Genomic DNA, 25,314 nt, shown 5'->3' with positions numbered 1-25,314 from the left:
TGAAACCTGTTCAGTCTTCTGCTATGTAGTTTGTGATCGTAGAATCATAGAATAGTAGGGTTGGAAGGGGCCTACAAGGCCATCGAGTCCAACCCCCTGCTCCATGCAGGAATCCAAGTCAGAGTATCCCTGACAGATGGCTGTCCAGCCTCGTCTTGGACGCCTCCAGTGTGGGAGAGCCCACTGCCTCCCTAGGTAACTGGTTCCATTGTCATATTGCTCTCACAGTCAGGAAGTTTTTCTTGATGTTCAGCTGGAATCTGGCTTCCTGTAACCTGAGCCCATTATTCCGTGTCCTGCACTCTGGGTTGATCAAGAAGAGATCCTGGCCTTCTTCTCTGTGACAATCTTTCAAGTACTTGAAGAGTGCTATCATATCTCCCCTCAGTCTTCTCTTCTCAAGGCTAAACATGCTAAACTTGATAAATATGTTAATTCGATTAACCAAGAGAGATGACAATACTTTTGCATCTTGGTGTAGTAATGCTATGGGACGGTATGATCCCAGGGACATGTGGTCTTTCCCTGGCTTTAATGTTACTATCAAGCACGTCTGTTTCCATGTCCCTGGTACCGCCCCCGCTTCCAAGATGCTGTTAAAGAGCCGTGCCCACTCACAGACTAAGACATCTCCCATTGCCTGATAGAATTCCCTGCTGAATCTATCCCTGCTTCAGATCCATGTTCTTTTGCTGTGGCTGCACCCACAAGTGGTGGTTCTGTGATTTTCATGGTTTGGTCCACAGAGGCAAATGTGTTTTGTGATATTGTTGCAGAACCCAGAGTCAGAGGGACCACGGAGTGAAGGAAAAAGAGATTCTTTATTTAACGCGCGGGCTTAAGGCTGGAATCGTTTCCAAAGAGCCAGAAGCCCCGATTTACATTAGCACATTGGTTTTATAGACATTGTGACACATATGAAATGGCTCCTCCTCCCCCTCCCGCATGGGGTTGCAATCCTCAACATTTCTTCTCTTAGCACTATTGTTTATAATACAAGAACTGGGTTATAGGGTAGCCATGATAAGGAGAGAACAGAAGAGAACAGCAGAGAACAAGATATACAATTGTATGACCTTTGACAAGATAAGGAATTCCTGTGTCTCATCAGCTTACAACAATATATTCAAGGGAGAAAGAGCTCAGCAAGAACATGAAGCATGAGACTGCATGAGGCTACTTAGTCTGACCCCCGATATGGCTGCTACAATATGATGGTGTTTTGGTGTATCTTTCTTGTAAAAATCATTAGGATCCCTGCCTCAAATTCATGGTTTTGCGCTGTGGCAGTGCCAACGAGTGGCAGACGCGATTTTCATGGTTCGCGTGTGGAGGCAGATGTTATCTGTGAAATGATGGTGTTTGAGGGCATTTTTCTTGTAAAAATTATGAGGATCTCTGAGGATCCCTCCCTCAAATTCATGTTTTTGGGCCATGGCTGTGCCCACAAGTGGCGGATCCATGATTTTTCTGGTTCAGGCCATGGAGGCAGATGTGCTCTGTGATTGGATGGTGGTTTTGTGGGTCTCCCCTTTAAAAATCATACCAAATCATGAGGACCCCTTTTTGATTTCATGGATCCTTGTCTTACTTTCTTCCGCTAAAACCTAAATATGGAAGTGACAGTGACAGTACTAGTCATCTCCAGGCAGGGGATTTGGTTTTCGTTTAAAGTTGTTGTTTGTTAGTTCTGAATACAAAAGAAAAGTGCATGCTGCTTAGCAAAAGAATTGCATACCAAAGTGCCATGCAATCTATGGCTTGTAAAGAAAAAAGCAAAATAAATGTTGGATAGGTTTAAAGTAGCGTCCCTTAACGTAAAGAGACTAGGGACTGCTATAAAACGATCCTGTATAATGGCTTTGCTTAAAAGAAAAACCCCATATATTATATTACTGCAGGAGACATACCAAAAGCCAAACCCAATCAAGTTTCTATGACATCACTGTGACATCATGCTTCCTTGAAACATTGGCTATTTGCTTTTCAAGTTTCATCCTTGTATTCTCCTTGATTGGGTGGCCGGTAGTAAACTCCGACCACCAGGTTCCTTTTATTCTTTGCTCCATTTATTTTAACCCAGAAGCTCTCGATGGGGCTACCAAGCTCCTCCTCCTGTATTTTTGTGCAGAGGTAGGTATTTTTAACATATAGTGCAACCCCCCTCCCTTTCTGTTCCTCCTGTTCTTTTTGAACAAGTTATATCCTTCAATTGCTGTATTCCAGTCATGAGAGTCATCCCACCAAGTCTCAGTTATACCTATCAAGTCATAATTTCCCTCCTGTATTAAGAGTTCAAGTTCGTTCTGTTTGTTTCCCCTACTCTGGGCATTAGCATATAGACATCGAAGACCATGTCCTCCATAGTCTGGCTTCCTTCCTACATGTTTGTGAAGACTATTATCGGGCGCTATTAGAGCTGTTCTCTCCGTTGCGGTGCATGAGCCTTGGTCCATTGTTACCCCAACTTTACATCTCCCTTCCCTGTAGGATTCAGTTTAAAGCCCTCCTGTTGAAGTTCTTCATGCTGTGGCCAGACAAATTCTTCCCATCCTTTGTGAGGTGCAACCCGTCCCTTGCCAACAGCCCATCTTCCAGGAAGCATAGCCCGTGGTCCCAGAATCCAAATCTCTCTCGCCGGCACCACCTTCGTAACCAGTCATTCACCCGGAGTATTTTTCGTTCCCTTTCTATCCCTCTTCTAACTACTGGAAGGATGGATGAGAAAACTATCGGGGCCCCAAAGTTCTGGAGTTTCCTTCTGAAAGCTACAAAGTCTGACGTGATTTCTTCATAGCTCCGCTTGGCAGTATCACTTGTTCCCACATGGATGAGAAGAAAGGGATACCTGTCAGTGGGCTTTATGAGTGCAGGCAACCTTTCAGTCACGTCTCTAATCTGTCCTCCCAGGAGATGGCATACCCACACAGCAAGGAGTCTCCCACTACTACTACTCTTCTCTTCTTCTTGTTGTAGGCCTTGGTTTCATTGCCTCTGCTTGGCTGACCTTCAGCCTCTTGCTCACTCTCATGCAGGTTCCCCTGTAATTCTTCCTCTGCAGGCTGCCCTGCAGTCTCATCCTCAAGTACCTGGAAACGGTTCCCTAGTTCCACTGCCTCCACTGGTGCCGAGTGTCTTCTAGTTCTTCTGCTCCTCACTGTCACCCTTTTCCAAAGAGTATCCTCTACTTCATTTTTCCTCACCTCAGCAGTTTCCTCTTCTGTCTCAGCTGTTGCTCTTCTAACTCCTGTACTTTGCTTTGCTGCTGTAGTTCCACTGTTCTGTCCCAGAACTCTTCATGTTCTCTTATTCCCTGGAGGGTCGACACTCGCCGCTCCAGGCCTCTTACTTTTTCTTCCAGCAGCGTGATCAACTTGCACTTGTTGCACATGTAGGCCATGTTGTTCTCAGGCAAGAAAACAAACATGGCACACACCATTAATTCATTCATTCATTTCATTTCTATACCACCCAACAGCTGAAGCTCTCTGGGCAGTTCACAAAAATTAAAACCAACCGGCACACAATAAAACAATTTAGAATATATAGAACATTAAAACCACACCTTGCAGGTTACCACCACTGGAGAGTCTTGTCCTTCCATAGTCTCTTTTCCCTTTTTGTGTCTAGCTTTCTGTTTGTTCTAGAGTAGCCTGTGCCTGGTCCTCTACTCAGACTTTGCCTTTGCCTGTCTCTTCTGCCACTTCACCTCCCCCCCCCCCCCCGGCCAACTCCTGTTTGCTCCCCGTTTGTTTGCTCTGATCGCTCGCTCCCTGGGAGCTTGCTTGCTTCTATAGTCCCAAGACCAGCTGGAGCAGCTTCCTCTGCTCTGCTAGCTGGGAGGCGGGAAACAGACTGTTAGATTGTTGCTAGCCAGCAAATGGAAATATCGAAAAAGAATCTCATTTAAAGAATAGTACAACAGAGTATGGCAGATTGCGTTATTAGAAAAATTGACAAATAATATTAAATTAGCAAAAGGGCAAAGAAAAAAGACAGTTTTACAGAAGAATGGTATAGTTTTATTTATACAAATGCAGAGAAACAATGGAGTGTTCCCTTGTACTACAAAACTCTGTGGTTATAGAACATAAGGAGGTACTATACATGATTAAAATAACAAATACGAAGGTATATGCATTAACAAACTGCATTGAACAGGTAGATAATGTACATGTATTGTAATGGAAATGAAATAAAGAACAGTTAAAATCTTGTAAAAAATTATATGTCTATCAAAATTTTTATTTCTTTTTCAAACTCTCCCTATAACAGTTACAGCTGACAGCTTTAAGAAATCGCAAAAAACATTGGGAGAATTTTGGATGGAAAGGAAAAAGTCAAGAAAAGCAAGCAAATTTGGTATAGGCACCAAAAAAAGGGCGGGCTTTGTTTCCCCGGTCTAAAAACATACCATGATGTTGCGCAAGTAAAGCAGTTGTTACACCTCATTCGTAATGACAAAGAAATATATTGGATAAATATAGAACTTTTAAATCAAATACCACCAATTCGAGCACTCCCATTTCAGCCCCTTAAGCCCAGTATTCTTGCCCAAATTGAGAATCCTTTCTCATATGTTGCTTTGTCTACAGGGAAAAGGTGGGTTAAAATGTTTCCTCTGCCTGCCTCTCCTTTACTGCCTTTCCTACATCATCCATTTAAAGATTCAAGCAAATATGAAATGTACACAGGTTAAGGGATTCATCTGACAAAGGAAGACCAGCAGCAGAGGATAAAATGTTGGAAAAACTACAAGGAAAGCAAATAAACTGGCTGCTCATCCTACAGGTCGGGACATTTTCACAAAAACGTTTTCCCTCTGGAGAAGCAGTCTAACACTGATTGAACACCGCTGCATGCCCCCAAAGGAGGCACTGAAAGGGGCACTATCTACTATGTAATGATGATAGCAGAGGTGTATAGGGATTTGGGGGGATTAAAAGAAGCCTGGAAGAATGATTTGGGAATAACAATACCAGCAGCAAGTTGGGAATCAATGTGGTCAAAAGAACCATTAAGAACCACATCAACCTGGATTAAAGAATCAATGCTTAAGCTTGTATATAGGTGGAACCTCACCACATAAACCAGGAGCTAACGCCATTATGCTGGAGAGGATGCCATTCCAGGGGAACTCCGTTTCACATGTGGTGGGAATGTGTTCATTTATACCCTTTTGGGTTAAAGGTCTTTAAAGAAATTTCAGACATGACACAACAACAAATTGCAGAAGTGAAGAGGGAAAGAGCACCGTGAGTGACGGTGAAGAAGGGAGAGGCGAGCTCTGGTGCTTGACAGCAATAGACTTCAACTATAGTGTTTGCCGGTATCTAGAAGTAAGGACATTCGTGTATTTAGAGCAAGAGATCAAACAGCTTGTATAAGCTCTTGAGGAAGGAAGCACTCTGGCACACATCGAGCGCAATAAGTTCTGTTTTCTCAAGCACTAGGGCTTGTCTCTCCCTTCTTCAACAACAACAAATTGCACCAAACCCTTTATTCGTACTTCTATCCACAAGACCCCTGTGAGCTATAAAGAGTTAGCCTGTCTATTGTCAGCAGCACTTATGGAGGTAGCAAAAGGGTGGAAAACCAAGTCAGGCTATATGGTCCAAGGGTGGCGCAGCAGAATTTGGCAAGTGGCACTAGTCAAAAAGCTCACGCACCACAGCAGATGGATTAGGGGGCGGACAAAGCAAGACAGCTTCATACAGATATGGTTTCCATTTTTGACTTTTGTTAACAAAAAAGAAAATGATTTCAATCCTCCAGTCACACAGAGTTCGTTTTGGAGAGATGTAATGTCTTAAAATCTAACGTTTATACACTACAATAAGCTCTTGTACTCTAAAGTATTGTTACAAGTTTTGTTTATCTGTTTAATGGAAAAATAATTTTAAAAATTAAAAAAAATCTTGGTAGTTGTGTTTTAGAGAGGTATTTATGACTAGCAGGCATGATTGTCATTGTGGCTTTCCTCAGTTGCTTAAAAGAGAGATCATTCTTAGCATTATTTAATTTCCATACATTGAGATCCTTCAGTGGAAAGAATTAGAAGCATATTTTCTTTCTACTGTACTCTCAGTGGAGAGTGTCACAGTGATGTGGTGGTAATATTTGAAACAGACATGAGCAATGGCTCCCCTTCTTTCCATGACTAAAGGACCGTTCTTTGTGTTTTACAGTAGTTTCTCCATTTTTCAGATGAACTGCCAACACTGAAGATTCTCAACCTTCCCCTCAATTACTCTCAGAGACAGAGGATCAGATGCGTTGAAAGTTTTAGTTCCCTCTCCAAGACCATCTCCAGTGTCAAAGATGCTAGAAGTTATTTTTCGAATACCACCTTGAATGATACTGTGATGCACCCTGTCTCAGTAATGAGGTCAGCCAATTCAGATTTCATATATATATGCTTCTGGAAATGCAGACTTGTGTTAATTATTTAATAAATCCTTCTTCGTGGTCTCTGTGCATCACACATATGGGCTCTGCGCCTGTGCAGAGACTCATTCGGGAAACTTTCAAGCTGAACAGTTTTTGGCGGGAACCCCTCCCCCACCGTCTCTGGCATATATAGCGTAGGTTCCCATCTTCCCCTCAGTTTCTTTTCGACTGCCTTAGCGTTACTTCATGGGGAACTTCTTCAACATTCTGTCAAGATGTGTTTTCTATCTTTATCTTATCTTCCTTGGCTCTTTTTCTTCCTTTATCTTTTTCTTCTTTACCTAAAAACTGAGAGAGAGACAGAGAGAGAAGGAGAGCGTCATTCGCCTCAGCAGCGATGTGTTTTTTCTCCTCCGGCTTATGGCCCAAAAGGCTCCGTTCAGAAAGTGCACGGCTTGTGGCAGTAAGGTGCCTTCTTCGGACGGTCACTCTTTATGCCTAATCTGCTTGGGAGAATCCCATAAAGTCGAATCTTGCCACCACTGCCAATCGCTGTCAGTGCAGGCTCGCAAGAATAGAGCACATCGACTAAAGGCGATCCTTTGGCAACGGGCCCTTTGAGCGGTTGATATGCCTAAGGCTCAAACACCACGAGAGCAGCCCACTGTTGCTCCTTCCACAAGTGCAAGGGAGCGGCTCCTGCTGCTCAGTCTTCCCCTCTGTTAACTGCAGAGCCTGTTCGAGTAGACCCACCTACTCCAGGAAGAAACCTGACTATCTCGGTAGCTAAAAAACTTTAAAAAGGCAAAATGCCCTAAACCAGCGGCAGACGCACCAGAGAAAAAGAGGAGAAAGAAAACCTCTAAACAGCAGGAGAAGGAGTGGGACAACCCCACCACCCTGTCCAGCTCAGACAGCTCCAGAACGGAGATCCAGGTCTCCAACATCATGCTGCTACGATATCCATTCACCTTGGTATCGGCCAACACTCTCTTCTCAGCAGCCTCCTTGATACCGATCTCCGGATCAATACCATATGGATCATTGGCAGGAAACGCTCCTGCTCTCCATCCCATGATTGGGGTCATTTTTCGGTCTCATCGTCTCCTCCCCATGGACAGCAACGTGATGCAGATTGGAGACTCAGGAGAGACCACAACCTTTTCCTGGATCGCTCTCATTACTTAGGAGCTGCTTCTCCGTTACATACTCCATTTCAGCCTGGACAACGACTGCAGTTCAAAATACATGACACTTTCTGTCCTCCTCCTCCTCTGGTACCGAGATGTTCTACATCTCTAATGCTACACCAATCTGTCCAGGACCATCAAGACCCGCTGCCTCCAATTCCACCTCACAGTGTGACTGATGTGGCACAGCGACCTGCCCTCTCACAGGAATCTGGTGAGGACTATCAATCCTCCTCCTCCTCCTATTCCTCAGTCCCCCCATCGATCTTGGCCCCAGATGATGTCGTTGGGACACGAGATAGAGCTTTGCCTTCCAAGGATATGGGGCACTTTTCTGAGCAAGTGCTTAGAATGGCACAATCATTGGGCATCAAGGTGCAAAAAACCCCACAACAACTTCAACGATCCAGTGTTCGATGCCGTCACGGCAGACATGTCCACCCTGGTGGCCATTCCCTTTCTTCCAGCTCTGCTGAGTGCAGTGCAACAGACATGGAAAACACCTTCATCCTTGACCCCAATGTCCAAAAGGCTAGAATCAATGTACAGGGTTCAAGAGACGGATGCGTCTTTCCACTTTGCACAACCAAAACAGAACTCAATAATAGTAGAGTCTGCTCAAGGCTGCTCTCAGAAAATGCATGCCTCACCTGTGGACAAGGAGGGCCGTAAACTCGATCTCGTCGGACGCCACCTCTATTCTTCAGCAGCACTGGGGCTTAGGATTTCAAACTACCAGGCAATGATGGCCAGGTACCAATTATTCCTTTGGAAAAAAATGGATTCTCTCATTGCTTACCTTCCTGAGGATCAACGCAACTTAGCTAGAATGTTCCACGAGGAGGCATCCAAACTATCCCGTCACCAGATCAATACTGACCGTCTCCATATTGCAGGAGAAGAAATCTCTTGGCAGACTCGGTCACCTGCTCCAGTGCTCTCACGAATGGCAGCTGGCCAAGACAACTCTGCAGCTGATTTTCAGGCAATGGGGTTGACCCAAAATCAATCTCTTCACGACTCCAGCAAACATGGCCTACAGACAATTTTGCTCCAGGGCCGGAGTCAGTCAAGGATCGCTAGGTGATGCCTTTTTCAATCGCCTGTTCTACCTCTTTCCTCCGTTCCCAGTCCTCACGAGGGTGATCTCAAAAATCAGACAGGAAGCCACGAACTGCATCCCAATCGCCCCTTGGTGACCCAGGCAACCTTGGTTCAAAATGCTGAGAGACCTGTCGCAGGGACATTGCCCACCGCTCCCGCGAATAGACAACTTAATTTCTCGGGATCGAGGTCAAATTCTCCACCCTGATCTCCATGCCCTGAACCTCACAGCATGGAGGATCCAGCCCCCAGACATCGCTCCCCACCAAACCCAGCGACAGTACAGGCTACACTGGATGCGGCGAGAAAGCCATGTACACCCCTCATACTCAGCTAAATGGGCTTCATTTCTGAAGTTTGTGACTGACAGCAACTGTAACCCTAATGACTGTCTTCTTACGGATATTTTATGCTTTCTCCAACACTTATACAGTAAAGGACAACATGTGTCTGAACTCATGTTGTACTTGAGTTCTTGGTTCTAAGGGAAGCAAAAGCCGAGTGTAGTCAAATGCGTACCCTGGATTTTAGGAAAGCTGATTTTAATAAACTCAGAACAATGATCAGTAAGGTCCCATGGCAAGCGATGCTAACAAGAAAAGGAGTCCAAGATGGGTGGGAGCTTTTAAAAAAGGAAATTCTCAAGGCACAATCACAAGCAATTCCAACAAGAAGAAAAGGTGGAAGACAACAGAAGAAGCCAATGTGGCTTCACAAAAAGCTTAGAGATGACCTGAAAACAAAAAAGGACACATATGGGAAGTGGAAAGAAGGCCAAGCAACAAAGGAAGAGTACAGGCAGGTAGCACAGAATTGCAGGGATGGCGTCAGGAAGGCTAAAGCTGAGAACGAGCTGAGGTTAGCAAGGGATGCTAAAAACAACAAAAAGGCTTTCTTCAGCTACGTGCATAGTAAAAGGCAGAGGAAAGAAATGGTGGTTCAGCTATTCAATAAGGATGGCAAAATGATAACAGATGACAAAGAAAAGGCAGAGGTGCTCAATTCCTACTTTGGCTCAGTCTTCTCCCAAAAGAGGGTCTATGACCCCCCTGGCAAAGGCGAAGTACAGGCTGAAGGGGCAGGATTGCAGCTTGAGATCGATAGGCATATGGTCAAGGAACACCTAATGACTTTGAATGAGTTCAAATCTCCAGGGCCAGATGAACTGCATCCTAGAGTAACAAAGGAACTGGCAGAAGAACTCTCAGAACCGCTGTCTATTCTCTTTGAGAAATCATGGAGGACGGGGGAAGTGCCAGATGACTGGAGGAGGGCTAACGTTGTCCCTATCTTCAAAAAGGGTAAAAAGGAGGAACCTGGGAACTACAGACCAGTCAGTCTGACATCAATCCCTGGGAAAATTCTGGAGCAGATGATAAAGCAATCTATCTGGAAGCACCTTGACAACAATGCTGTGATGACTCGAAGCCAACATGGATTTGTCAAAAACAAGTCCTGCCAGACAAATCTGATCTCATTTTTGGATCAAGTAACCTCCCTTGTAGACCGTGGGAATGCTGTAGACATCATATACCTCGACTTCAGCAAAGCTTTCGACAAAATGCCACATGATATCCTGAGGAGCAAACTAGCTCAAAGTGGGCTAGATGAAACAACGATCCGGTGGATCCACAGTTGGCTACAGAATCGGACTCAAAGAGTGCTCATCAATGGGACCTTCTCAAACTGGGGAGAGGTAACGAGTGGGGTAGCGCAGGGCTCAGTCCTGGGCCCAGTGCTCTTCAACATTTTTATGAATGACTTGGAGGAGGAGGTGCAGGGAATGCGGATCAAATTTGCAGATGACACCAAATTGGGCGGGATAGCTAAGACTTTGGAAGACAGAAACAAAATTCAAAGTGATCTGGATAGACTGGAGCGCTGGGCAGAAAACAACAGAATGACATTGAATAGGGATAAATGCCAAGTTCTGCACCTAGGAAAAAGAAACCAAATGCACAGTTACAAGATGGGGGATACGTGGCTCAACCACACTACAAGCGAGAAGGATCTTGGAATTGTTGTCGATCACAAGCTGAATATGAGCCAACAGTGTGATGTGGCTGCAAAAAAGGCCAATGCTCTTTTGGGCTGCATTAATAGAAGCATCACTTCCAAATCCCTGGAAGTACTAGTTTCCCTCTACTCAGCACTGGTTAGGCCTCATCTGGAGTACTGTGTCCAGTTCTGGGCACCACACTTTAAGAAGGATGCAGACAAACCCGAGAGAGTTCAGAGGAGGGCAACAAAGATGATCAGAGGACTGGACACAAAGCCCTATGAAGAGAGACTGAAAGAACTGGGCATGTTTAGCCTTGAGAAGAGAAGACTGAGGGGAGATATGATAGCACTCTTCAAGTACTTGAAAGGTTGTCCCATAGAGGAAGGCCAGGATCTCTTCTCGATCATCCCAGAGTGCAGGACACGGAATAATGGGCTCAAGTTACAGGAAGCCAGATTCCGGCTGAACATCAGGAAAAACTTCCTGACTGTAAGAGCAATACGACAATGGAACCAATTACCTGGGAGGTGGTGGGCTCTCCCACACTGGAGGCGTTCAAGACGAGGCTGGACAGCCATTTGTCAGGGATGCTCTGACTTGGATTCCTTCATTGAGCAGGGGGTTGGACTCGATGGCCTTGTAGGCCCCTTCCAACCCTACTATTCTATGATTCTATGATTTTAGGACTGAAATATTCCTCCATCAGAGTATATGCCTCGGCGACTTCTGCGATGAGGGGTAACATAGATGTACATAGGGGTAACATCCTCCATTTTCAGCCACCCCTTATGCAAACAATTCTTGCGAGGACTTAGAAATTTGGCTCCTCCCATGAGAGACCTCATTCCTCAATGGAACTTGTCGCTAGTGTTCAACAGCCTGACATCTGTGCCATTTGAACCTCTTGCTACCGTGGACTTGAGGCTGCTTTCTTGGAAGGTCGCCTTCTTCGTAGCGATTACGACCTCGAGAAGAGCAAGTGAGCTCTCCACTTTATGAATAGAGAAAAAGGTGGTACTCAAGCCAGACCTAGCTTTCCTCCCTAAAGTGGTGACGGACTTCCATGAGAATCAGCCGGTTGTCCTCCCTGCTTTCTTTCCATCTCTGACTTAGGATTTGGAGAAGAGACTGCACACTTTAGGTGTCTGGAGAGCCCTGGTCTTTTATAAATCACAGACCAAGTCTTTCCGTAAGTTGCAACGATTGTTCCTGTGCTACGGGGGACATAATAAAGGCTTGCCAGTCCCCTCTCAGAGACTAGCCTCCTGGATAATAGACGCTATTCGCTTGGAGTACCACCTCTTGGGCAAAGACTTACCGCCTCGAATCCGAGCACAGTCGACAAGGGGAGTGTCAACTTCCATGGCTTTTACAAGAGATGTGCCTTTAGTGAACTTGGGCTGCCTGGTCTAAGCCTTCTACTTTTATAAAGCACTACAGAATAGATGTCCGGGCTCAAGCAGACTGTGCCTTTGGCAGGGCTGTGCTTTCTTTGGTACTACAGTGAGACACCGACCCACCTCCGGTAAGTCAGTGTGTTATTCACCCATATGTGTGATGCGCAGAGACGAAGAAGAAAGTCAGGTTGCTTGCCTGTAACTGTAGTTCTTCAAGTGGTCATCTGTGCATTCACACAACCCTCCCACTGTCCCCACTTCGGTGTCAACATGACTCTTGGTACTGAGGTGTTCTTTCTCCTTGGTCCTGGACTGCTTGCGGTCTCAAGAAACGGAGGGGAAGGCAGGAACCCACGCTATATATACCAGAGACGGTGGGAGAGGGGTTCCCACCAAAAATTGTTCAGCTTGGAAGTTTCCTGAACGAGTCTCCCTGCAGGCGCAGAGCCCATATGTGTGAATGCACAGATGACTACTCGAAGAACTACAGTTACAGGTAAGCAACCTGACTTTCTGTGCTGTTGCACCAAATCTCAATAAATTAGATCCAGTTTGCAGAGTAATCCAAATACATTTTGGTGCCTGAGGCAGAAAATTGAAATGGCACCCACCACGCGCATATGCACACTCATGTGCACACCTAGCAAGAGGAGTTATAATCTAGTAGGAAGTTTGTCTGCACAAACCCCATTGAAGCAAAATAAAGTTGTGCAAAAGCAGGGTAAAAAGGATCTCTCCAAACTGGGAGAATGGGCATCAAAATGGCAAATGCAGTTCAATGTAAGCAAGTGCAAAGTGATCCACACTGGGGCAAAAAAAAAACCAACTTCAAGTATAAGCTGATGGGATCTGAGCTAGCAGTGACCGACCAACAAAGAGATATTGGAGTTGTGATGGACAGCTCAATGAAAATGTCAACCCAGTATGTGGCCGTTGTGAAAAAGTCAAACTCCATGTTAGGCATAATTAGGAAAGGAATTGAAAATAAAACTTCCAATATCATACTGCACTTGTACAAATCTATGGTGCAACCACACTTAGAATGTTGTGTACAGTTCTTATCACTGCACCTAAAAAAGGATATTGTAGAGCTGGAAAAAGTGCAGAAAGGGCAACTCAGGTAATCAAGGGGCCAGAGCAACTCCCCTATGAGGAAAGGTTGCAATATCTGGGATTATTTAGCTTAGAAAAAATGGGGAGGCATGATAGAGGTGTACAAAATTATGCTTGGTGTGGAGAAAGTGGATAGGGAGACATTTTTCTCCCTCTCTCATAATACTAGAACCCAGGGTCATCTCATGAAGCTGATTGGTGAGAGATTTAGGACAGATAAAAGGAAGGACTTCTTCACATAGTCCATCGTTAAACTATGGAACTCACTTCCACAAGATGTAGTGATGGCCACCAGTTTGAATGGCTTTAAAAGGGCAATCGACAAATTCCTGGAGGAGAAGGCTCCAGTATCAGAGGCAGTATGCCTATGTACACCAGTTGCTGGAGAACATGGGTGGGAGTGGGCTGTTGCACTCATGTCCTGCTTGTGGTTTCCTGTGAGCAGCTGGATAGCCACTGTATGAACAGAATGCTGGACTAGATGGACCCTTGGTCTGATCCAGCATGACTCTTCTTAAGTTTTTAGGGTACATTTAAGTCTGGCTTGTGCTGTTGAACTTCTTATGTGATGTCCCCCCATTGTCAGGGTTGGATCGGAGCCCATAGAGCCCCAAAGCAGTTCTGATTTTGAGGAAGAGATAGAAACCGTAGGAGAGGAACCCACTCGCTCTTCAGAGGCGCAGCTGGAGGGAGAGTCCCTCCCTGCTCACATTCCTGAGAGTGACAGTGACCCTGGCAGGGAAAGAGCAGTACAACTGGAGCTTCTGGACGTGAGGCGCTGGCGCAGGGACAAGCAAGAGGTTGCAGGTGCCAAGAGGAGGCGCTCAGCCCGCTTGGCACAACAACAACAGCTGCGCCCTGATGCCCCACAGGAAAGGGGTGGACTCTCTCCTCCTAGACCTTAAGTTCAGAGGCTTCCCGCCCTTTCCATCCAAACGGAGACCAACTGACTCCCTAAAGCTAGAATCTCCTGGTAGGCTGCTCCCTCTTAAGTTTTCCTCTTAGGCTAAGGCAATTAGCATCTGTAAGCGTCATTAGGTTGAATGGAAATAAAGCCTTGGAAAAGAGCCCTTCTGTCCATGTGTTGATTCTGGGCGACTTGAGGATTTCAGAAGGCAGCAAGGGTGCTCCTGACACCCATGTTAATTAATGTGCGTGGGCATAACTCCTTTAGTAGTGAGTAGTTATTAGACTGAAGTTCCTTGTCTTGCTCGTGGCCTCTTGGCCCTTTCCAACATGGTTTTTGGGTCTGTTTGTACATTCCAGTTCTGAACGGAATCCCTTCCCAGGACTGAACTCCAGGATGGATTCTCAGACTCCTCACTTCACACCGATAAGTTTCACCGGCTTGAGGCAAGCTGAGAGAGTGAGTTCAGTGGGTTGCTGGGAAGTGGGGGTGGGATGTCAGCGGATGTACCTCTTGATCATCTTAGAATTATCAATAATGCCTCTCTCAGCCTTCAAGGAATAAATCGTGCCATATTCTGCGGTTTTCTGTTTTTTCCCCAATGGTATTTATTCGATTTCCCAAAGGAAATGCAAGGTGGCCAAAGCACATCAAAGCAGCAATGAAATTACAGTGAAACTCATAAATGGGGCTTCGGGGTCCTGTTGGCTTTGTTCTCCTGCCTGTTGGTCATTGTAACAATCCCTAAAACATACTGTCAGGAAGAGGCTGTTTCCCACCCCACCCCCCTCAGGTCTTGAGGTGATCTGAGGTTGCCTCCACTTTAGGGCTCTTTAGTACTGCAGAGGCATTGCTTTTCCAGTCAACTGGAAGCCAAATTAATATGGTGATTCCACAAGGCACTTCATTGTATTCCCCATAACAATCCAAGAGCGCCCTTCCCCACGGGCAAGATTCAGATATATATTTGCTCAGAAGTAAGTCTTTTTCAGCAAGGTCCTACTGCAACTGGCCCTTAGGTGGTGGTGGTTTTCCCATTCCCCATTCCCTCTACTTGGCCCTTTAATTAATAGTATCCTGGCAGTTTCCAGACACAAGTGGTGCTTTGATTAGCTGTTTTCTGTTTGCAGCCTAAGCAGTCCCACCATTTGCTTTTTAATGTATTTTTTATTATTATTATTACAGTTACTCAGCTAGTTTGTTAATAATTAATATTTTAATTGCCCTTAAGTTACAGGCTCATAGGTTAAAATTGTACCTTCATTGACCAAAAGTGGTTTTCACTGATTAATGAACTAAAGGTTTAGCTGAACAACCTGCCAGTTACACTGAATACAACTTGTAGCGCCGTTGTCATTGTCATCAATGCAATTTCCCCCCACAAAGGCTCAGCTATGCATCACCACTTTCCCCAACCTCCTAAAACGTTAATTCAATTATACAGACACGTAGGGAAGGCTTGTGTGCTCTCTGCTAGTTACTTTGCGAACATGATGTTCCAGTGGCTGTGGCACTCACCCAGATACCACATAAATTCGGGAAAGCAGCCGGAGGAGCAACATGTGTTCTCAGGAACCAAATATTTAACTTTGAGTACTTGGTGAATCTTTCTCCTGATTCTCTTGTGACCTTTACAAGCTCTCTGGGGCACCTTTACACCCACTTTGGCTAAAGGTTTCTTTTATCAAGGCTGTCATTCTCCCCCATGTACGTGATAGATACAGGTGACAGATCTTGGTGCGTTTGCTGTACACAGACTGGGTTACCAGCCAGCCTATGGAAACTTGATTGTCAGGTGGGTCCCAGACATGCGGCACAGACTTAAGCAACCTGAAAAACCAACCTCGAGAGAGTAAGTAGCATGACGTGTGTAACTTAACGCAACTTAACAGTGTGCTCATGGCTTCCCCTCATTCTAGGGTGAGCGGATAGCCACAGGTTGGAGAATGCTTGATTCCCTCTGTTGCCAACAAATGCAGCTGACTCCCTCAGGCGGTTACCAAAGGCAGAGCCTGAGGGCTTTGCCCTGCTCATACTCCTGGGAATTCTTTGTCTTTCTTTCTTGCCTTCTTGCTTTCCATACTTGGAATTGTTGTAGATCACAAGCTGAACGTGACCCAACAATGGGATGTGGCTGCGAAAAAGACAAATGCTCTTTTGGGCTGCATTAAGAGAAGCATAGCTTCCACATCCCAGGAAGTACTAGTTCCCCTCTACTCAGCACTGCTTAGGCCTCATCTGGAGTACTGTGTCCAGTTCTGGGCACCACACTTCAGGAAGGATGCAGACAAACTGGAGAGGGTTCAGAGGAGGGCAACAAAGATGATCAGGGGACTGGAAACAAAGCCCTGTGAAGAGAGACAGAAAGAACTGGGCATGTTTAGCCTTGAGAAGAGAAGCCTGAGGGGAGATAGGATAGCGCTCTTCTCAATCATCCCAGAATGCAGGACATGGAATAATGGGCTCAAGTGACAGGAAGCCAGATTCCGGCTGAACATCGGGAAAAACTTCCTGACTGTTAGAGCAATAGGACAATGGAACCAATTCCCTAGGGAGGTGGGGGGGCTCTCCCACAGTGGAGGCGTTCAAGATGAGGCTGGGCAGCCCTCTGTCAGGGATGCTCTGACTTGGATTCCTGCCTTGAGCAGGGGGTTGGACTCGATGGCCTTGTAGGCCCCTTCGAACCCTACTATTCTATGATTCTACTGCCCAATAGCCGAAGCTCTCTGAGTGGTTCACAAAAATCCTTTGTGCTTGTTTATTTCATTTCTGTTGTGTTTATTACCTTTTTCTAGTGAAACACTGGCCACCAAAGCATCTCACAGTAATTGCAAAATGCTCTAGAGGGAGGAGGGGATTTTTATCCCACTTAGAGACATTGTTAAGTATGGTAAAGGGGTTATAAATCTGTTAAATAAATACATAAATTATCTGCCCCAGATCCAGGCAGAGTGGAGGGGTGGCCTGGTTATTGGTCTGCCCTTCCTCGGATGGCTCTGGAGATGGCACACTAGCTGGGAGGGAGGGGGCTCTCAGCTGGAGGCGGATCCAGGCGGAATGGGCAGGCGCCTGGCTGCTGCTGCCACCTTCCCTCTTATGGCTTTTGTGATGGTAGTGGGCAGCTGAAGGGCGGGGCTTCTCCACCCGATCCAGGCATGGTGGAGGGGTGCCTGACTGCCGCCGCCCCTCCCTCTGTGTTTTTAATTGACATTGTAAACACAGTGTGGCTTCTGTTTACTTAGAGTAACACCTCCTCAAAAGATGTGTGTGAAAGACCTTGCTCTGGAAAGCATCCTCTCTTTTAAGGAGAAGAAAGAGATGGTGAGTAGTACTTTTTGCCCTGCCCAGATTCTACTATCGCCTGCCTTTTTTGCTGCCTTTTTCATCCACCTAGCTCTGCTCCTATGTTTAAATATCAACCCAAAACACAAAAATCTAGCAGAAGAATACAGAGAAAATACATTTCACTTGTATAGAGAAAAGGTGCTGGGAAAAGCTTTGCCTGCTAAGTTTCTGTAGGCTGCTAATAAAGGCAGAGGATCAGGGCTTCCAGCAAAGCAGGGAAAGAGATCCAGGAGTTCTCCCTCCAAGCTGAAATGCCCCCAAGTGGGTAGGGAGATCATCCAGCATTCTGAGTTCTACAGCAAGTGCTCAGTGACAGGGTTGTGCAAGGCAGCACTGGGGACACAGAGCACCTAAAACCTGGCCTGCCCATTCTGACGCATCCATGTGAGTACTGGATGCCAGTGGTTTCCTTTGCATTATAGTGGATAGATCTACTTTTAGGGAAGTTGGGGGTGGGAGCGTGGCAGTGGTGGCATGAGCAGGGGGTTGGGTGAGGGTGAATGTGTGTTTCTGGCTTTCTCGCTTTTTCTCACTGGCATGATCTCATTTCATAGAAAAGAAAGAAGTCAAATAAAGTTCCCACGGGAGGCCAGCCCTACCTCCTTCATCTAAGAAGGAGCCAAAAAGTTCCTGCCAGCAAATCAAGGTCAGTTCCAGATGACAACTTTCGTAAGCCAAAGAACCAGGCCTGCTTCCTGGCCCAGGGAGTTTGGTGTGACCCCCCACCAAAAAAGAAGCAAAGAAGCACCAGGGAGACTTTGGCCTACGATGTGCCGCCATTCTCCTCCAAGGCTTTGGCATGTTGTACCGAATTCCAGTGACAATGCAGATATTACAGTTGCACACTTTGTGGGAGTGGGGGAAGGGTGATCCTAGTTCTGTCCTCATTTTTAACACAGCGTGATGAGAGGCGCCCTGTTGTTTTTGCTCCAAAATAGTCCAGGAGGCAAAGAAAGGGATCCCAAAGAAAGCCCCGCCCAGAAGAGGCAGTTCTCCCCGTGCCACGCGCGCCTGGCTCCTATTGTGCCCCTGCAAAACAAGGGCACCCTTCATCTGGAGAACAGAAGGGGGGCGTTGCCAGAGAGCAGGGGGGGGCGAGCACCCCCATGCACCACGCAGATGGCGCCCAGTTCATGCAGACTCGAAACTACGGTAACAAGAACCCGGAAGGAATGAGCGTGTGTGTCTTTGTCTGTCTGTTGTTTTTGTGGAGTTGGGGCAATGAAGGGCTTCCCTTGCCTTCTAGATTAAGGGTCCAGAACTGCAGTGCTTTTCAAACAAATCCTAGAGATACAATTCAGGTGGCGAGAGGCCAGCACTGCTGACTTGCCCTTTGATGTTGTGTCCTGTCAGCCATTTCCTGGAGTCTGGTGGGGCTCGAGATCCTCTGCCCTCTGTGGGATTGACTAGATGTCACGTTGTCTATGTGAGTTGCCAAGACCATTTGCTGGATTCTCCGACTGGGGTGCCAGAGTGGCTCTAGGCCCACTTCCATAGGAGGCTGCGAGGCCAGGGCGCCGGTGCACCATTCACACTGTTGGTTAGATCAGCTGAAATGGAGCTCCACCTTGCCACCTTCCTGTTGCGCCTTCAGCCGATGCCTCAGTCCCCACTGGGAGAGCCAGCTGTCTGTGTATGCACAGAAGCCCTCCGTCCGGCAGTGCTCCTGGGTTGGCACTGTGCTCAGCAGGGATGGGCTTGTGCCTGGGCATCCATGGCTCCCCAACATTTTCATAGAGAAGGGAGAGCTGCCTTGAGATGGTACACAAAGTGATATTTTAAACTTTTCTTGACGTTACAAAGTTATCTAGAATAGGAAAATCCCTGAGCAGAATCCGCATGCATTCAAGAAATAAGATTGTAACCATACGAATGGCTGCTTAATCTGTCCTGCTTCCGTCACCCCAGCCTGGTGGGTGATTTTGGCAGGTGGTTCTGGGTGTTCCTTCACTTTCCCACAGTGTGCTGTGTGGCTTGTTTCCTTGAGCAGCCTGCATGTTGTTATGGGGGGCGGGGAGGTGAGTAACATATTAAGAAATCATTTGTATTTATTTATTGGTACGGACATTTGTAGTGCACTATTATGCATGCTTACTCAGAAATTGAGTTCAGTGGGGCTTACACCCAGGTAAGTGTGCCCACGATTGCTACAGTCTCCTAAAAGCTGTAACAGGGAAAGAAAATTAATCAGTGTTGAGATGACCATGTGGATGGAGTTAACATATATGTATCTAAAAACATTTATGCCCAGTCCTTTCTCCTCAGAGTACAAGGCGGCTTGGAACAACAATAGGAACAATTATACACATTAAAAATGTAACAATTAAAAGCATCCTTTCAGTAAATGCTAATCTTTATAACAGCAGCAAAAAATAACAAAAAAGAAACTCAAATATTTAAAATATTCAAAAAACAAAGACAGATTAAAAACAGCAAGTTAAAATTGCATACTAAAAGCCTTCCTAAAAAGAAATCCACCCCTGAACTGACCTAATAAAGATGTTGCAATATTGCAAGGAAAAACTAATCACAATGAGAAATTAGATACATTCTATCTCCAGCTCACTTTAGTTGCATTGAACCCTTGTAAGGTGAAGAAGCCACAAGAATAACAAAAATATTATACAAATTGGAGGTGGGTTTGCAAGCCATACTAGGCTGAAAAGCCAGTTTAGTTCCCTTTTGATCCTATTATGGAGTGGGTTTGAAACATTCTGATGTGAATCCTTAGAACAAGGTTCCTTCTCTCATGGTTGTCCTTGACACAGATGATGTTGCTGTAGTTGGGCTGTGAGAAAAGCATTCAGAGAAATGACTGGCTCTAAACTGCATTTCCTCCCTCCTCTCCCCCCACCCCCTGCTTCTTTGTTTAGATTCCCATGGAAGGAAGAGGTTCAAGAAGAACCCCTGGCCAGCTGAAGTTTGCCTTAGGAGGTCTGGATATTGTAATTCTAGCTGTAGGTACTGCCTGGCTCTAGCTGGAGAAGCATCCAGAAGATTTTCCAGCAAAGGCCGACTTGCCTGTTTCGACCTTCTCTAGGCACGGTGGTCTTCAGGCGCCCGATGCCAGGCAGAGCAGAGCAGCTGGACGGGGCTGACACCCAATACTGTAAAGGAGCGGGGCTGCCAGAAAAGTGCCAAGAGCCACAGGAAGTTGTGAGTGCTGCAGAAGCAGGACAGGTTGTTCAGCTGGGTGGGAGGGAATCATAAAATCTTATTTGAGGTATTTATTAGCTTCTGTTCTGACAGAGTTCCCAGAAAGCAGCTTTCAGGAATAAAACTATAAAATACCAGTAAATGCCAAACAGGAAAACATACGGAAACTGAGCATATACAACCCCGGCATAATATAAAACGCCAACAAGCCAAAATGCCTGGTCACATAAAAAAGTTTTCACCTGGCGCCAAAAATAAAACAAAGATGGTGCCAGGCGAGCCTCTTTGGGGAAGGAATTCCAAAGGGGTATGTGTATGTGATGACTGAAAAGACCGTGTCTCTGGTTGGTCGCACGTGCATGCGCACACACCACCTTTCTTGCCATGGCTGTGGACAGGGGAGGCCAGAAGCAGGGCCTGGGGAGCCAGTCTTGACATCTGGGCAGGTTCTGCCCTCAAGTCCAGTTGCACCCTGTTCTCTGGATGCCTGTCAGGGTGGACACTGAGCCTATAGAATCCCAGAGTAGTTCTGATTCTGAGGAAGAGCAGTCGCTCCTGGGAGAGGAGCACGCTCCTCTTTCCCAGGACCAACAGCTGATGGAGATTCCTCCCAGCAGCATTCCTAGCTTAGATAGGAGTCCAGGGAGTGACAGAGCGCAGATAGCAGACTTGGTGGACACGCAACGCCGATGCAGAGAGCGGCACCAAATGGAGGGCGCAGAAAGGAGGCGTAGTGCCCAGTTGGCGCGCAAACAACGGCTGCGCCCAGAGGATCCAAGGGAAAAGGGGAGGGTCTCTCCCTAGTCCTTAAGTTCAGGGGTCTGCCAGTAATTCCCTTTCAAACGGGGACCAACTGTTCCAACTTAGGGCATAGGTACTGTGCTGCTCAGATCTAGTTGCAAACAGTAGAGTTGTTAAGTTGTAAAAGAAGAATAAAGCTTTGAAAGGAATCCCTTTGTCTGTGTCTGGACTTGGCTACTGGATTAGACTGAGAGAGGCCTCCAAGGAGCCCTTGACAGTGCCAATCCCAGAAACATGATGGACTAAAACCTGTCCTGCATGGATTGAACTCCTGGGAGTCTGCTGGGAGTGGTGGGCCAGTTTGCCATCTCAGTCCTGCCCAGCATCTGCTGAAGTTCCTCTAGCTTTGGACCAGTTCACAAAACCACCAGGCTTCCTGGCAGCCACTCCCTGCGTGTAGCAAGTGGGTTGCATGTTTGTGAGTTACCAAAGACAATTTTGCCCACCACCCCCACCCCAAACTGCTGAGGGAAGTAGTGAGGGCTTGTTGCGATGGTCATTGCCCATTCCATCAGCCTGCCCAGCATGATGGCCCCTTGTGCCCTCCCCATTCTGACTCCAGCAGCACCAGGCAGCCCCTTGACATGGGGCAGGACGTTTCCATTGGCCTCTTCCATCCGCACCAGCTTCCCCATTGATTCTCCTTCCCGTCTGCCCTCCTTCCTTTTCCTCCCTAACCTGTTACGTCTCTGCGTTTAAAGTGTAAGCTGAAGGACAGGGTCTGTGGGATCTTTAAATTATGTACATCAACTAGCAATGTTAAGTGCAGCAGCATTATTTCAGGTCATATGAAATGTACAGCGGTTTTATACTAATGTAACCACTGTGGCTCTCCAAGTAATTGTTGTTTGGTAGTGGTGCTGAGAATTCCATATGAGCATTTAATTCCTGGACACCCCTACCTGGAGGATGAGAATTTCTTGGGGAGAGAAAACAACTCTTTTTAAACTTGTCACGTAGACAAGCCCTTAAGGAAAAATAATATCTTTAAAGCAGTGCTTCTGAGCTGTGCAACTGTGGGGTGCTTCTAGCATCTGCCTTTGAGAAAGTTCTCAGAGAACACCACAGTGATACTTTCAGGATTTTGTTATCCATAGTTTGTGAGGGAGGGAGGGAGGGAGGGAGGGAGGGAGAGAGAGAGAGAGAGAGATCAGGAATTAAACATACTTTAGCATTCAGCGTACATTTTGGGTGCCTGGCTAAAACGTTTTTGAGCCATTTGGGGCAAACAGCCAGCTGACTGGCCAGAGATATTGATAGCTGCCACTTATTCTCCCTAGTCTGCTGCAGATGACTGCAGCCCCTTGATACCACTCGTGACCGTTGCTAGGAGGAAGTCTTCTGTGAAGTTCACGGAGTACAAAAGCAATACTGCAAATGTGTGCATGGAGGGTGAGTGCAGCGGATGTCTGCTTCCAGGTTCCATTGTGTACTGTCATGAAATCCTATGAACCGAAAGGGCAGAGGTAGGCTGAAGGGAATGTGGGGTGGGTAAGTGGAGGCACAGGGCCTTTGAACAGGCCACGAGAAGACCAGGACCAAACAGCTGCCCGTTTGATTGGCTTGGGGGGAAAGGTTTGGCAAAAAAAGGCCAGCACTGTTAGACCATTGACCTCTTTAGGCGAATCCACATATCAAAGTGTTTAATAACAATATAAACCATCAAATAACAGCAATGGAGATGGCCCAGTGACCCGCCCACCCACCCGAGTAGGAGGGCAGGGGAGAGAGTGGGAAAGCTGCCAGGTGCAGGAGCGTCATCTCTTGATCTAGCTAGTATACGTCTCAGTGCCAATGTGTTTCAAGCAGCGTCTTCATCACGGGGCGTCACAGTAGGGGAAGACAAGCCCTTGCATGCCTTCTCCCAGCGAGACTTGGGAGCTCCCCCATGGGCAATCTGTAAATCACTCTCCTGTACCTGCTAGGTGCGGTTTCTTTGGCTAGTTTCTGCATTGTGGTGCTGCCCTTCTGGCAAGTTCCATAAGTCAAGACAAGAGAGCCATGCCCAATCTGGTGTCCTCCAGGGGTATGGGGTTACAACTCCCATCATCCCCAGCCATGTTCTTTCATGACTGCCAATGGTCCCCTCGGAGGAAATTAACCTGTGGGATGGAAGTTTGTAAACATTGCCCAGTCAGCAGATTGCCCCCCTTGCCCCCGCTCCATTACCCCAGGGAGCCTCCACTCCCATACACCTTTCCTACCCCCCCCCCCATGTTGGTAAATCTCAAGGCACCTGGCTTGGCTCTGAAACCTCCAAGTAGTGGTTCTCTAGTCTTTCTGTTTCAAACACACTTTTCTTGCCAGCCGCACCTCTGTTCCAACATCTTATTTTGATTTGGTTTTGCTTAGGGCACAATAACTTTGTTCCCCGGATGTCAAGAACAGAATCCAAGTACAACCAGTACTGCAGGCAACTCACCAGCCGGAAGGAGGTCATCCTAGCTCAGACCAGTGATCTGTCGACAGTCAGCAGGCAGCCCTGGCGTGATGAAGCAGCTCAGCCCTCTCCCGAGGAGAATCTCCTGCTGCCGCTGGGGTTCCCTCATCCCCCTCCCCCTCCCCCCTCCCCCCTCATATCTGAGAACAGTGATAACCCTTCTCTAGATCTGACTTGAAGCTAAAAGGGGGGGGGTGCACGTGTGCAGCAGTCTATTCCAGGGAGGGTCACTTCTTTATGTATGGGTGGGGTTGGGCTTACAGTGATTAAAATTCCACTTCTTCAGTTTGCTGCTTTTGTGACCCTTCTCTCCAAAGGACAGTTTCTTTTAACAACAGGAATCTAAGAAGACTGAGTCTTGTGTTTCATCACCCGCATGAGGTAGTTAGTAAGTAGATAAAGGCAGTATCTGGTTTGAGGCGCCCTGTGGAGAATAAACCCCAGTTTACCATCTGAGAATGAAAGGTAATTGGCGTGCAAAGCACACTCCTTTTGCTGGAGCACAGTTTGCTTTTGTAGTGAGAGATGTGGCACAGCCCTCCATTAACAAGCCTCCTGTAATAGTCCTACTAGCTCAGTACAGTCTTGCAAACAAATCCACAAATGTTGCTAGTCCGTAGAAAATGTTACTAGTTCTGCCTGTCCCCTCATACCTGTTTTAGTCATTCATGGCATATTGATGGCAAGAAAGAAAGAAAGAAAGAAAGAAAGAAAGAGAGGGAGGGAGGGAGGGAGGGAGGGAGGGAGGGAGGAAGGAAGGAAGGAAGGAAGGAAGGAAGGAAGGAAGAAAGAAAGAAAGAAAGAAAGAAAGAAAGAAAGAAAGAAAGAAAGAAAGAAAGAAAGAAAGAAAGAAAGAAAGAAAGAAAGAAAGAAAGAAAGAAACTAACCTCTGTTTCTAAAACTACCCCTGCCTGGGATATTCCCTACAGACAACCAGAGGAGTGGCTGTTTACAAGCCTGGTTCAGTTTAAGTTTGCCTGGCTGGGACGTTCCTTGTGTAACTTAAGGAACACAATACAGATGAAGCAATGTTTCTCCCTGTGGGGTTGGCTTTACAGGAAGATTTTCTTTTGAAGGAAAGAAGACTGGAGACATCTGAAGTTTTTGAAATAATGTATTTATTTATACATGGATAGGAGGTGCAGAGGCCAAGCATACAGGCAAGCATTTCTGTTCTCAAAATAACATGTTGATGCCCATTGGAGAGATGCTTTGGGGGTGTTGGGTTTTCACCACCCTGAATAATTTGGTGTTGCCAGAAAACTTGACCACCTCGCTGCTCACCCCAAACTCCAGATAATTTGTGACCAAGTTTAATAGCACAGTCCCAATACAGTCCTTGGGCGAGGATGGTGTTTTACAAGACAGCTCTGCCCCCTGGCTACTTTCATGGTGCCTCCCAAAAATATGTTGGTGTTCACTAAATAAATGTGTTGGCCTGGTATAAAAGGCAAAATTCGCACTGCTTG

The 25,314-nt window shown here is 46.5% G+C and overlaps 1 protein-coding gene across 17 annotated transcripts in view; it reads left to right on the top strand.

Moving 5' to 3' along the window:
• C14H9orf43 (chromosome 14 C9orf43 homolog) overlaps nucleotides 1-24,611 on the top strand; it is a 35,951-nt gene extending 11,340 nt beyond the window's left edge. For 3 of the 17 annotated variants that reach the window (XM_084820853.1, XM_084820851.1, XM_084820848.1), the window contains exons 3-12: nucleotides 6,208-6,388; nucleotides 14,463-14,562; nucleotides 15,822-15,955; nucleotides 17,346-17,424; nucleotides 18,003-18,094; nucleotides 18,387-18,600; nucleotides 20,322-20,382; nucleotides 20,489-20,604; nucleotides 22,686-22,797; nucleotides 23,758-24,611. In XM_084820853.1, coding sequence (XP_084676979.1) covers nucleotides 6,208-6,388; nucleotides 14,463-14,562; nucleotides 15,822-15,955; nucleotides 17,346-17,424; nucleotides 18,003-18,094; nucleotides 18,387-18,600; nucleotides 20,322-20,382; nucleotides 20,489-20,604; nucleotides 22,686-22,797; nucleotides 23,758-24,023 — 1,355 coding nt within the window. In that variant the 3' untranslated portion in view covers nucleotides 24,024-24,611. Of the gene's footprint in view, nucleotides 1-4,595; nucleotides 4,901-6,207; nucleotides 6,389-14,462; nucleotides 14,563-15,821; nucleotides 15,956-17,345; nucleotides 17,425-18,002; nucleotides 18,095-18,347; nucleotides 18,601-20,321; nucleotides 20,406-20,488; nucleotides 20,629-22,685; nucleotides 22,798-23,757 lie in introns of those variants that run through there. The other 14 variants (XR_014785875.1, XR_014785872.1, XM_084820856.1 and 11 more) reach the window with 11 other exon arrangements.
• Nucleotides 24,612-25,314: the final 703 nt, after the last annotated feature.

The sequence above is a fragment of the Heloderma suspectum genome, chromosome 14 (genome assembly GCF_057233095.1).
Source record: "Heloderma suspectum isolate Gila_16-S chromosome 14, 16-S_ref, whole genome shotgun sequence".
Taxonomy (NCBI): domain Eukaryota; kingdom Metazoa; phylum Chordata; class Lepidosauria; order Squamata; family Helodermatidae; genus Heloderma; species Heloderma suspectum.
This window is presented reverse-complemented; position numbering and strand designations above follow the sequence as displayed.